The sequence below is a fragment of the Peromyscus eremicus genome, chromosome 3 (assembly GCF_949786415.1).
Source record: "Peromyscus eremicus chromosome 3, PerEre_H2_v1, whole genome shotgun sequence".
In the NCBI taxonomy this organism is placed as follows: domain Eukaryota; kingdom Metazoa; phylum Chordata; class Mammalia; order Rodentia; family Cricetidae; genus Peromyscus; species Peromyscus eremicus.
The window spans coordinates 147731195-147745303 of NC_081418.1; the positions used below are offsets into that span (position 1 = coordinate 147731195).

The following is a 14109-nucleotide window of genomic DNA, read 5'->3' on the forward strand; positions in this document are numbered from 1 at the left end:
AGTGACTCTTGTCTGTCTGTATGCATTATCTTTTGCAGAAAGTCTATGTTGGGGTCTAGGCTATTCAGCATGACATTACAGAGTGAGCCTCCCATAGAAATGATAGCTCCAGGAGTATGGGATGTGAGCCAGCCTTCCTCACTGACCCTGCAGGTAAGTGCCAAGCTGAGATTAAAGTACACATGGAAAATGCAGATTGTTAAGCAGTGTGGTGGCCAGTTACAGAAAGTTTCTCCCAGGGTCACACATTATACATGTTCCCTTCCTTGAGCCCAGATCTGGGTGTCTTTGGTATCTCTTGTTTTATGCCCAGCACTCTCCAAGCAATTTTTCTGTCAGCTTGTATAATAGCAATTCAATGCATTTCTTCATCATCCAGAAGGATAGCGAAAAAGTCTTGCTGTCAACATTCTTCTTAAATGTGTCCAGTTCTTCTTTCTATTGTCTAAAGAAAAGTCATTGTTGTATATTATTAACCCAGCACCATACAGCTGCTTTTCCATTGCCACAAGTCATTTAAATCTCTTCTATTGCACCTTTTTTAAATGACTAGCTTGGAAGAGAGTAACAGCAGACAAAATCCATTTTATACCTTTTTTTTTGTCTTAAAACATTTCTATATTCTGTGATTTGTGGTGGTGAAAGAAAAGCACTCAGTGATTCCAGCTGTGGCTCGCACCGCCAGCAGCACCTCCTTTGCTCATGCCTGTGGTCCATCTAGCCATATCGGCTAGGGACCAGCACACAGACACACTACTACCTAGAGATTCAAGAATGTAGACTTTCCACTTCTACAGAAGCTGGGTGGCATCCTCTGGAACACAGTTTTTCTAGCTTGGCAGCATTTTGTACTCAGCATTTCTTTATGGTCCCATCTCTGTGCACTCACTGTAGGATGCTTAGCAGCATCACTGAGTTCTAGCCAGACGTATCTACTCCCCAGTCCTAGCAGTCAAAAATGTCTCCAGATGTTGTCAATGTACTCTGGGAACAAAAATCGCCTTCCACTTATCATCATTTTGGAGATGACACTCTCAGAGTTCCAGTTCACAAGTATGAGGTAAGGGGTGTAAGGGATAGAGTTTAGAAATATGTACAAAAAGATGTTGAAGATGGAAAAGAATGAATTTTATAAAAATGTGGCTTCACTTTAGGGCAGAGAAAGCCCTTCCAGGAACCACCTGAGTGACATTTTTTTTTAATTTTTATTTTGCAATACAACTCGATTCTACATATCAGCCACGGATTCCCTTGTTCTCCCCCCTCCCACCCCCCTCACCTTCGCCCGCCCCCCATTCCAATCTCCTCCAGGGCAAAGCCTTCCTCACAGACTGAGATCAACCTGGTAGACTCAGTCCAGGTAGGTCCAGTCCCCTCCTCCCAGGCCGAGTCAAGCGACCCTGCATAGGCCCCAGGTTTCAAACAGTTGACTCATGCACTGAGCACAGGACCCGGTCCCACTGCCTGGATACCTCCCAAACAGATCAGGCCAATCAACTGTCTCACCCACTCAGAGGGCCTGATCCAGTTGGTGACCCCTCAGCCATTGGTTCATATTTCATATGTTTCCGTTCGTTTGGCTATTTGTTCCTGTGCTTTATCCGACCTTGGTCTCAACAATTCTCACTCATATAAACCCTCCTCATTCTCGCTAATTGGACTCCCAGAGATCCACCTGGGGCCTAGTCATGGATCTCTGCATCCAGATCCCTCAGTAGTTGGATGAGGTTTCTAGCACGACAATCACTGAGTGACATTTTTAGCACCAGCTTGATGACAAGAAATCATCAGTGTAGATCTCAGTGTGTCAGGTCTAGACGAGGACGGATGGCATGTGCTGTGTTGTACCAGGACACAAAGAGACATTTCAATCCAATAAGGAAATCTACCACAGTCCTCCTAAGTATGCTCATGCTTAGAAAGTAGGAGTTACCGTACTTTAGTTTGAAAGTGCCCTTCATTTTGATAAAGTGAATAACTTGTTACTGGGGAACCAATATTGAGATCTTCAAAGGTCCTAATTTAAGACTCCGAAGTCCCATGTCAGGCTTTTTGCTATATTCTATAGTAAGAAATTGGTTTGAAATTGGCTGACTCTGCTGGTAAAGTGCTTGCATGAGAACTGCCATTCCTACCCAGAACCCACGTGAAAAATGGCTGACTCAGTGGCATAAGCTTGCAGTCTAGAGTGCCAGGGCAGTGAGAAGGTAGATCCTTGGGACTTCTGTGGTCAATCTATATAACTGAATTAGTGGATTCCAGGCTAGTGGCAGACCTAGTCTCAAAATAACTGGTGGGTAGTGCCTGAGAAATGACACATGAGCTTGTCTGCTAACCTTCACATGCATACACACATGTACCCTCACATGCATGAACCCACACACACAAGATTAGGAGATGATAAGAAAATTAAGAGCAGGTCCTAGAACCAGAGTTATGTCAGGGAATAGGTGTGGGTCAGAGGGAGAGACATAAGGATGTCAACGGGGAATGCAGACCATAGTCTCTGCTCTCTAACAGAAAATGTTAAGACAGAAGACATTAAACAAGTCCTGTTTTCGCCTCTGTGCATTCAAAGAATGTCTGTTGTATTTGGTCTAGTCTTCTTTTCTGGTTGTCCTTACAGTCTGAATGGTGAATGCCACAGTACAGCCACTCAAGTGTGACAGGGGTGTGATGAGTCATCCAGAATGGTTCTCCGGGTAAATAACTGTTGTCAGATCCCAAGACTGGTGAAGTGAGCGGATGATGGACAAAGGGAAGTGGATGTGAATTCACAGAGGAAATGAACAGGCAGATTATTGCTTGCCTTTTCCTGGGTCTCCTCATTTTCCTGCTTTCACTTGCATAAAATCCATTTGAATGACTCTATTAGGGTATGTGCATGTGTGCAGGAGCAAATGTGTGCACATGCATGTAAAGGCCAGAGGTCAACCTTGGACATTATTTCTCAGCAGCCACTCACTTTGTTTTTTGAGACGTGGTTTCTCATTGCCCTAGACCTCACTAATTGGGCTAGCCAGTATGCCCCCAAGATCTGCCTGTCCCTGTCTCCCCAGCCCTGCCAAGCACACACCTCATTCTGAGAGAAAGCATGTTTGTCTAAGACTGACTTCCTTTGCTTAGTGTGAGAATCTCTTGTTTCACCCATCTTCCTGAGAAGGATGCATTGTACTTACACCTCATTGTTTACTACAGCTCTTCCCGGTGGCTAAGCTGGGAAACCAGCACAGGACTAACAGTCACGTTCTCTTCCATGGTTTTAAGGTCTTTAATCTTCCTGCCATTCCTTCAGACTGACATAAAATTGTACTAGTTCACTAACTACTATTTCTTGTATTATTTTTACTTAATTTTTTAAAGAGAATTTCATGCATAGACAATATATTGACATAATTCTTCCTCTTCCCCTCCAACTCCTACCATGCCCTCCCCAAAATAATGTGTAGACAAATTTCTAAACAGTCTTATTAAATAAGAAACACAGAGCCAAATACAGGAGTAATAGCTGAAGAGATCAGAGAAATAACTAATAGCCATGACTAGCCTCAGCTTACCGCCTTGCTGTCGCTTTCCCAGAGAGAGCTTCTTCCTGTCTAAACTGAGTTTTTATTGCCTTCCTGTTCTGCCTTCTCATTGGCTCTAAGTCCAGCCACACGACTTCCTTGTCACTGCTTGTCTATACAGACCTCCAGGTCTCTATGGTTGGTACTGGGATTAACAGCTCCTGTCACCGTGCTTGGCTGTGTCCTTGACCACACAGAGACTCTGTCTGCCATGTGATCAGATTAAGGGCATGGGCTACCACCGCCTGATTTCTATTCCTGGTTCGCTATGACCTCTGATCTCCAGGCAAATTTTATTTATAAACATACAAATGAAAAATCACATTTCAGTACAAATAAAATATCACCACATTTCCCCTTTTTATTCTAATAAAAAAGAAAAATAAAAAAGTTATAACTAATATAAGAAAAACTATATACAATAAGTACAATAACTATACACAATATATATTTTTGACCACTTGGGATTCAGGAGACTAATCTCTGGTGCCTAGCAAACTCTGGCCAAATAAAAAGTAACATGACCTACAAAGATTGTGTATGCTTTTATCTAAATCACCACAATCAGTGTTTCAAGATTCATCTTGATAATATTAATATTACTTTGCCTTAGATTGTCTTGTTTATTTTTATCATATTGAAGCAATAATTAATAAATGATAAGAAAGCATATACCAAAATAATAATGACAATAAACATTATGGATTAATAGAATGAACTGACCAAATTTTTAATATAAATAATAAGAAAACTACAGTAGATTAAACTGCATTTAAAGCTTTAACTCACATAGTCCAGAGTGTTCCTAGATTGTCTCTATGATACCAATCTAACATAGTTATGCAGATCATACGTTCTGTGCATTTATTAACTTTATAATGGAAAAAATTATTAACATGAAGAAAAAAATCTGAAACCCCAAACAGTCCAGCTCACCTCCATAATGCAGAAACATCTTGTTGTTGTTGTTATTGTTACTGTTACTTTGTTTGCTATGGTCAGATTATCACTGAAGCAAGATAACTAAAAATATGTGGAACCAGGATCAGAGGGGGCTGGATTCTCATCCTGTCTATAGATGCGACATCCAAAGTCAAATCAAAAATATTGTTTGGTTAAGCAATACACATGGCAAACGGCTTAAAAGGGGGACATAGTAACATTAGGGAGTCACGATCTTCCCAAGGATCAGAGGACAGAGCCAGCCACAAGATTAGACATAGAGGTCAGGCAGATGGGACATGGAGAGCACCTCAGTCAGAGTCACAGGCCTCTTGTCCGGTGGTGGCATCCACTGCAGAGGCCAGGCTGTCTTCCTGGCCTTTGAGTGGTTCTCGGGTCAGCTCTGCAATGGCTCTCTGGGTCCGCTTTTCTAGCTTCTCCAGCTTCTTGGCCACATCCCTCTTGAGATCCCAAGCAAGTTTCCGGGGTGCGAGGTTGGCCAGGTCCATTTCCTCAATGACAGGCTCTGGCTTGGCAGCCTCTAGCTGCTCCTTCACCTTCTCTTCCGTTGCAACTGGTTTGGCCTGGGTACCCGCCTCCTCTTGAGGTCCTCATCCTCTGAGATGTAGTTCCAAAGCCTGAGTCCCCTGTGCTTCCCATCTTCTTCTTCCTCTTCTCTGGGCTGCTTGGTCTGTGGCTCCCCATCTTCCCTGTCCCGAGGGCCTTCAGACGTTCCTTCCTCCGCAGCACCTCTTCTTCAAGGCGACCCATCGTACCTGAAGCCCCTTCCTTTCTCTCCCTCAGGAGTGTTCTTAATGGTTAAACACCTCTGTGAAATCCTCAGTCTCAAGAGGTGAGTTCCTATCTCCTCATGCCTTATATACCTTTCTCTGCCCAGACATCACTTCCTGGGATTAAAGGCATGTGTGCTTCCCAGCACTGGGATTAAAGGTGTGTGTGCTTCCCAGCACTGGGATTAAAGGCATGTGCCACCACCATCTGGCTCTGTTTTCAGTGTAGTCTTGAACTCACAGAGATCAAGATGGATCTCTGCCTCCGGAATGATAGGATTAAGGGTGTGTGCCACCATTGTCTGGCCTCTATGTCTAATCTAGTGGCTGGCTCTGTCCTCCAATCCCCAGGCAAGTTTATTAGGGTACACAATATATCACTACATTCATAGAAAGTTCATATATTGTCATTCTTGTTCCACAACACCACAGATAACTAATCTAGACAATATGTGCTAAATTATTAAACACCACTTACATTTTAATACCAACTCCAAGCTGTAATGATTCTTATAAAAATTATGTTAAAACAATAAAAAGCACAAAAATAGAGATTACTATTTTCTTTCATTTCTGCTCATCTCAAGTAAATATTTACAAAACTATAAATATACTTGCATGTATGTTTAGTCCATATAAAATCACTTCTTTCTTTCAGATAGATTTTCCAGCTGCCGGGTGGGAATATATGAAACCTGATAGTGAGGAGAACAGAACTGACCTTGAAGAACCACCAAGAGAGTGTTTAAAACACATCACCAGACTTTCCCAGAAGCAGACTCCCTTGCTGTGAGTAAGCCAGGCCTGAGAATGACTCTCTGCTCTCCTGCTCTCATCAGCCACACTTGAAGCACTCACGTCTTCTGAGAGTGCACCTGCAGTCCCACGCCATCCTCTCATCTCCTGAAGCCATGAATTTTAGATGATCAGTTGATGTGTACAAACTAAAGGAGAGATTTTGCCTCATCTACAAAGACTTTTGATGTGCTTTAACAACTTTAACTTTAGATTAAGGAACAGTATGAAGTTAGAAATAATTCAATTCAGAGTAGTAAAGGCAGAGACTGGTTAGGTAGACACATCACATCTCAGAGAAAAACATTGCTTACCATCATTCAATAAATTCTAGGAAGCTGTTTTAGTAAGCAGGGAAAATTAGAATTTAAATATCACGGCAAATATTTAAAGGAACAGAAATAAACACTAAGTCAGTAGTAAGAAATTCTTACATTGTGTCAACTAGCAATTCTCTAAATAAAGCAAAAATCACTTGTTGGAACTCAAGATAATTAATGGCATTTATGCTTGCTACCTGGTAATACGTGAGGCACAGCTCATGAGCTGTGCTCATTCATAATAAGCCATAGGCATAAACTCAGGAAGTTGTACACATGTGCATTTATGCATCAGTATATATGTATACATTGCTTGGACCACACTGTGATAATATGTATAAGAGAGGGCACTTTATTTCAAGAAAAAAATCATTTAAATGAAAGAGTTATATTTTTTGTGTGATCCCTGTAAATATAAGTTTAAGAATGAGTTAAAGAATCAGTAAAACAGAATAGCACACAAGCAAGCAGGGAGTTAATGTGGTTTTCTAGGCAAGACCTTGGGATTTCTGAAAGGTGGGAGCAGTGGACTGTGGCAGCAGTGACTAGATTTGGGAGAAATGTAGATTCACAGCTCAAAATATATGACATTGATTTGAATTTGGAAATATGACACCTGAGAAGCCAAGAACTCAGGATAAGTCAATGGCGAAGGCCAGAATTTAAGTTGATCACCAGGTAGACAGAGTCATTTTCTGGAGGAGGCATCAGTGTGGCTGAGCCCAAATGTGAATATCCAGTACTGCCTTGGTCAGTGTTGAGTCCTACTCTCTAGCTTCAGCTCATATCACTGCTGGTTTCATTCACTTCAAACAGGTGACATAAACCTCCTTCACAGACTTCCCATAGGGTGGACCCTCTCCCACCCTGAGACTCTGATTGGGTGTTTAGTTTTCTGAATTACTCTTTTCTAAGTTTTTTACATGATTAAATCATATTGCCTTTTTGTCACTCAAATGTCATCTGTCACCAGGGCCCTTCCTTGACCACTTCATTCAATGAAGTCTTCCTCTCTGCAACCATACTTACTACGCTGCCATCGTTAGGCTCATTCATACATTTAATTCTTCTCTCCTCACTCGTTTGCAAGAACCAGGAGAACAAGGAATTACCAAATCTGGTTTTGTTGTGTTTTACTTATTGCTACATTTCCAATCCTAGCCACTGTTTTTCCTATATAGTGTGTGTAACCCACAAAAGCTGAGGCATCCTCATAAGTATCTGCTTTGCAAAGCTACCTTTAGGACTTAAAGATGTTGGAAGAGTCTCATGGCCCTCAAAACACAAATACTGACAATCTCTTTTCATGTCATTGCCACCTCCACCACGTGAAGATTCTTTACAAAAACAAACAAACAAATAAACAAACAAACAACAACAACAACAAAGAAACCCACACAACCTTATATTTAAAAGTGTGCCACGTAAGATCATTGCTCAATGTGCCACTATAACAAGAGATTTTAAATATGGAAAAGGTGATGATGTTACAAATTTTAAACATATTTAAACAAAAAAGGTCAAACCTAGCAAATTATACCTAGATATTTATGCATTTAAATATCAAGAGTTTGTGTTGTTTAGTTAGCCCCAAGTGCTTGGTATTTAATTTTACTTTTAATGTTTTTGAATTATAACCTTTCTTTATATTGAGAATTCAAACATGTACAATGAAACTGGATCATTTCTACCCAAGTTCCCCTCTTCCAGACCGCCCCAAGCCCCCTAACATGTTCTCCTCCCAACTTCATATCTCTATATACTTTTTATGACCCATTGAGTCCAATTAGTACTACCCATGTGTACATGAGTGTGAGACCATATACTGGAGCACCGGAAACCTATCAACAGCCGCATTCTCCAAAAGGAATGATTCACACCCCCAGTAATTATGCACTGCTAATTGCTCCTCAACTGGGATGTGATGCTGAGATTTTGGCTAGCCTGAACTTGTATGGATCTCGTGCAGTAATCACGGCCGCTTTGAGTTCAGGAAGGCAACAGCCATGTGATGTCCAGAAAACAGCATTTCACAGCTTGGCACTCCATCCTTAACTCTCACATTATTTTAGGCTCTTCTCTCTGGTGTTCCCTGAGTCCAGGTGGTGGGGCATGGTTGATAAAGATGATCCATTTAGGGCTGAATAATCACTCTCTTTTTCTGAGTATTTCCCAGCACCTCTGTATGTGTCAGGGTGCTCACAATTGCAAATACTAGCTCCAAATTCCTCTTCTGGTTTCCACGAGCACACACACACACACACACCATAGACTCACACAGACATACCCATAAAAAATTCACTTAAAGGCATACATTTTAACAGTTAATGAACTACCCCAATTGAATTCTACTTGTCTTTCTGCTTCAGATCTTGTTTATGTTAACTGTACACATTAAAGAAGCAACATTTCCTTCTGTTTCACTTAAATATAATTATTCATGTGACATGCAGCACAGACTCACTCTGGACTGTGGGAACAGATGGATCACAGCCTTCAGTGTGTGGAGTTTTCAAATAGCGTTTAGTTTGGTGACTTGAATCACTTAAGGTTTTATCATTTTCTTGGTGAGTTAATTATCTCTTCTTTCAAATTAACCACATGTAGCCGGGCGGTGGTGGCGCACGCCTTTAATCCCAGCACTCGGGAGGCAGAGCCAGGCGGATCTCTGTGAGTTCGAGGCCAGCCTGGGCTACCAAGAGAGTTCCAGGAAAAGGCGCAAAGCTACACAGAGAAACCCTGTCTCGAAAAACCAAAAAAAAAAAAAAAAAAAAAAAAAATTAACCACATGTAATCAGTGTCAGGAAATTCAGAGTCAAGGTCCATTGCAAAGGTACTTGTGATATTTGTAAAAACGGAAAGGAAAATAAAAGCTTAATGTCAACCAATAGAGTAATTCTCTACATGTGGTAAGCTGAAGGATAAAGTATATAAGAAAACAATCATTTTGAAATTAGTGGACATGCTAATAGCTTTAGCATGACCTATACCTGGGACCAGATGGTTCCTAGGGACTTACAGAATTTTAACACAAGCAAAATGCACAGGAAGCAACTGTATTTTCAGAGATGAATTTCTTTAAGCCTAGAGATGAAGAATTTTTGAAAAGAATAATGTGTAGTCTAGTTATTTTAACAGAAAAGGGCAGAGATCAGAGCTTAATAATAAGTTAGCCAGAAACTTCAGAACACAGCGTTGGCAGAAGTAAGATAGGCAGACTGGGAGCTGTACATCTGCACAGGAGCATTTAGTTACTATTTATAACCAAGTACTCTACCACAACCTGCAAGAAGATGTGAGATGAATATAGACTTCAAAAGTTGAGCAAAACTGAAGAGCAGAAATTCTGACCATGAACACTTACCAGATGTTTGATAAATGAACCAAAAAGTGGCATACCGGGAATAAGTCTACTGTAGATTATCTACAGATAGATACTGTTCTAAACCTGACCTAACACATCATACAAGGAAATCTCAAAAAGTTCAGACTGGATTGCCTGTAATTAACCCCCCTACTGAACACATTGATTCATTCAATACTAAAGAGCTAGGAAGATGCTCTCAACAGTGTAGTATTCCTAATGTGTAATGGTTGTTAACTAGAAAATGGTCTTGGGTACTTTCTAGCAAGCAATCAATTTACAAAACTATAATTGATTATCAGAAAAATATAGCTACAGACTATATTGGAGTAATAGTTAATTTAATTTCAGAGATTTAAAAAGCAGACAATGAATTCAATGAAGCAACACTAAGGAAAAAATAAGAAAACTTCACAAATCCAATTTGTAAAGTTATTCCACACATATAAATAGTAGAAAGAATTGTGAAAATAAGCTAGGGACTTCATCCTTTGATTTCATGTAGATTCAGAAATTAATATAAAGCATAACAATGACTTAAAAATAGGCAAAGTAACAAAATCAGAGTACAATATATAACCTGGAGCACTAGTTAGAAGATCAATATGTGTATTACAAAGATACAAAGACGATTAGTGAAGAGAGAATTTTCTGAAAATGACTACTCCTATGGCATAGAAGACAACTAATAATGGGAAGAAGGATAAGACAAAAAGATTGATGCCGGCCCTCCACCGTAGGCAGAACTAAGATGGATCTTCTAAGTGTGAAATCTAGGACTAAAAGGCTTTCTTAGAATGAATGTTAGGCTAGACAGAGAGGGACAGACACAGACACACACACACACACACACACACACACACACACACACACACACACAGAGAGAGAGAGACAGACAGACAGACAGACAGAGATAAAGAAACAGAGGTTGAGCTAAAGTTTAAAATTATTTATCAAAACACATTAATTCAGATCTAAATATGAAAGACATTCTGGGAAAATGTGTGCAAGATATTTATATAACAAAACCATTGTTTCATGAGTCAGTAACAATACAAATGAATATAAATAATCCAGCCAAAAAGGTAGTCACCAGACAATCAGATGCCTTATGAAAGATACAGCATATGAAAAATTATCCACATGCTAAGTAAGTGGAAATTTTGAACCAATATCAGCAATTAGAAAGTATAGCACCAAAAAAATGAACAAAATTAATTAAAATTCTTAAGAATGTGTTTCAACCAGAATTCTCACAATATCCGTGTAAGAATGTGAAACTTTACAGGCACCTCTGGAAACACATGCTTTTCTTCCACATGTACACAAGTGGCCCAAACCACCAGACATTAGATTCATCTGTAGAGAAAGAAAATAAAACAATTAAAAAGCTTCCATGTGTATATTCCTGGGACTTTGATTTATAATACCCCTCAAAAAGGAAATAACTCATATGGCCACCAAAGAAGAGATTACATAAGGAAATTGTAGTGTATTCATACGAGAGAATAATAGCCACTAATTATAAAGAAAGGACTATTGACACACTCAACAACACAGATAATTTCAGAATCATTTTTGAGCAAAAGTAGCCATAAATAAAGGATTATATTAATCCAGAGTGAAAGAAATCAACCCTGTGCTTACCTCTGGCAACAAGGAAAAAATTGTTTTGTACGTTGACAGGAGTGCATGCAGTTGCCAGTTGGCAAATTCGTTTGTCAAAATTCATTGAACTGATTCCCTGCATTTTCTTTTATGTAAATTCTGCTTCCTGAGAGACAGCATGGGGGAGTGGCACTGCTCAGTATTAGAGGAGGAAGTTAACCAGAACAACACATCTCAGGGTCTTTCATTATTGATGGGAAAAACAGTAACAAACAGAAGAATCTAGACATGTCATAAAAGTCATCAGGACATGTCAATATTTTCATCTTATAGATGATGGCAACTTCTGCCTCTCCAGTCATCTGATATTTCTCATACTCTACTTGGACGTTTTGGCTGATTTAAGATGAGCTGAATTATTGTTTGGGAGAGGCAAGGGTCAAAAGTAGATGCAGAAATGGTCATGTAACAGATGTTGTCCTCTTGGTGGACTGTGCTCTGAATGGTTTCATTGGGCTGAGAGCATCATGATAAACTACCCAAAAGTCAGCCTCCATGTCCTAGACTGAGGTCCCTGTTTCAGGTGGTGCATTTAAGAAAGTCATCAGGGATGTGTTCATTCCAAATCCAAGTGAACCCTGTTACCCAGGGATTAACTGAGATCTTTGTGAAGTTAGGCAAAGGGTTAACTTTGGTGGAACTTTGGCTAACTGAACTCTGGTGGAACCACTCTGAGAAGATGGAATCTGGTCCTTATTATGCCTTTCCTTCACAGACCGACTTGCTTCTTCACTGACTTGTAAAGTAAGAACCGGAAAACAAGACTGTTCCCCTCATATTGAGTTACAAGACATACATGACCTGCCCTGGAGGAGACAGATGTTTTGCCCACAAAAATGAAATATTTTTAAAGCAGCCATGATAAGAGAGTAGAAAAATGCAAATTACCTGAAATGAAGGTGGTTTTTTTTGTTTGTTTTTGTTTTCCGCAAAGAATACACTGGCAGAAAATAAGCTGATAGAATATACTATCAAACTCCTTCATGATAAGGACTAGTTTCCCAGTATAAACCAAAACACAATTCCAAGAATAAAAAAAGCATGATTTTGTACTGTGCATTTACAACAATGTTAAAAAAAATTTTTTTAAATCTTTCTTTTCAGACTTTCTGGGGAAAAGAGAAGATACCTATGGTTTTATCGTTTCTTCTGCAATAATGAAAACTCCTCCCTTCCTCTGGTTTTGGGAAGCGCCCCTGGATGGGATGAAGGGACAGTTGCTGAAATGCATGTCATCTTGAGAAGGTGGACTTTTTCTCATCCGTTGGAAGCTCTTGGTCTTTTGACTTCCAGGTAAGACTTATCATAAGAAAATCTATGTTGATGTGTTAGGGACAACTGAAAAGCAAGACTGCAATTAATTATATAGCCATTCTGTTCCCAATTTCAGTAGCTATGGACGTTCATTTCAGATAAATACAGCTGTGCATATAAATTTCAAGCTTTAATCTTAGAGATACTTTACGTATCTTCACACTAAAGATAAAGCCTAATTAATGAAGCCTATAGTTTCTTCAGTGAGGAATCCACTTTCTTTTAAAGAAAAACAGCTGGGGAAGCTGAGGCAGGAGAATTGCTGCCAGCCTGGCGTACATAATGAGGTCTCATCTCAGAAAGAAAATACCTGCACCACGGTCTCCACCTTTCCTTCTCACTAAAACGTAAAACGAGTCAAAGCTCTGCATCACCGCCCATGAAATTCTAGTCATTTTTGCTGAAGATTTAAAATAACAGCACGATTATTCCCCCATCATCCCCAAATTGACTAATGAAAGGAAAACTGGTCAAAGCCTGACATCAAGAACTGACAGAGAAGAAACCATTGACGCTTCTTCTATTTCGTAAGGTAGTTGTACCCGGAACATACACAGACTAAAAGGGGAGCAACAGAAAGATAAATAACCTGCTTTTGTAATGAGTAACAGATCCGACAAATACTTCTTCAGGAAAACTATACAAATATCCAATAAATCCATGAAAAGATACTTAAGTTGATATTATTGGCTATTGAGAAAACACACAACTGGAAGCCATGAACAACACATGAGATACTTCTCTCACCAGAGTTGGCAATAATCAAAGAGTATAAAGCTCTGATGAGGATGCAGAGAAATCAGAACCTCGTTGTTGGGGGGGGGGTATGCAAAGCAGGTGTAGGCATAAGGGGAACCCAGCTTGGCAGTTCTTTACATGTTGAACACTGAATTACAATACAACCCAGTAATTCCACCACCAATTTTATAGCGGAGATTAGCAAAAATTATGCCCAATCAAAACCCATACATAATTATTGAGAGCATCATAGATCACAAAATACACAAAAATGTACAAGCAACCCAAATGCCCAACAATGAATAAATGAAAGGTGCTCTGGGTAATGTCAGAATAAAAAGAATAATACTGATAAATGTGACAATGTGGGTGAACTTTGAAAACAGTATACTAAGTGAAAGAAGCCACTAAACAAGGACTGTAGCTAGAGTTTTCCTGCCTGGCCCACAGTCAGGACAAATCTCTCTCACCTGCCAGCCCCACAGCCACTCAGACCCGACCAAGTAAACACAGAGACTTATATTGCTTACAAACTGTATGGCCGTGGCAGGCTCTCTTGCTAACTGTTCTTACAGCTTAAATTAATCCATTTCCATTAATCTATACCTTGC

At 39.9% G+C, this 14109-nt stretch overlaps 1 protein-coding gene and 1 pseudogene across 1 annotated transcript in view; one reads left to right on the plus strand and one right to left on the minus strand.

Annotated features, from left to right (window-relative positions):
- Pik3c2g (phosphatidylinositol-4-phosphate 3-kinase catalytic subunit type 2 gamma) overlaps positions 1-14109 on the plus strand; it is a 323855-nt gene that overhangs the window by 89896 nt on the left and 219850 nt on the right. The window contains exons 14-16 of the mRNA XM_059256988.1: positions 39-153; positions 5958-6088; positions 12551-12739. Of these exons, the coding sequence (XP_059112971.1) occupies positions 39-153; positions 5958-6088; positions 12551-12739 (435 nt within the window). The remainder of the gene's footprint in view (positions 1-38; positions 154-5957; positions 6089-12550; positions 12740-14109) is intronic.
- On the minus strand, positions 4820-5279 carry LOC131906204 (coiled-coil domain-containing protein 12-like; annotated as a pseudogene).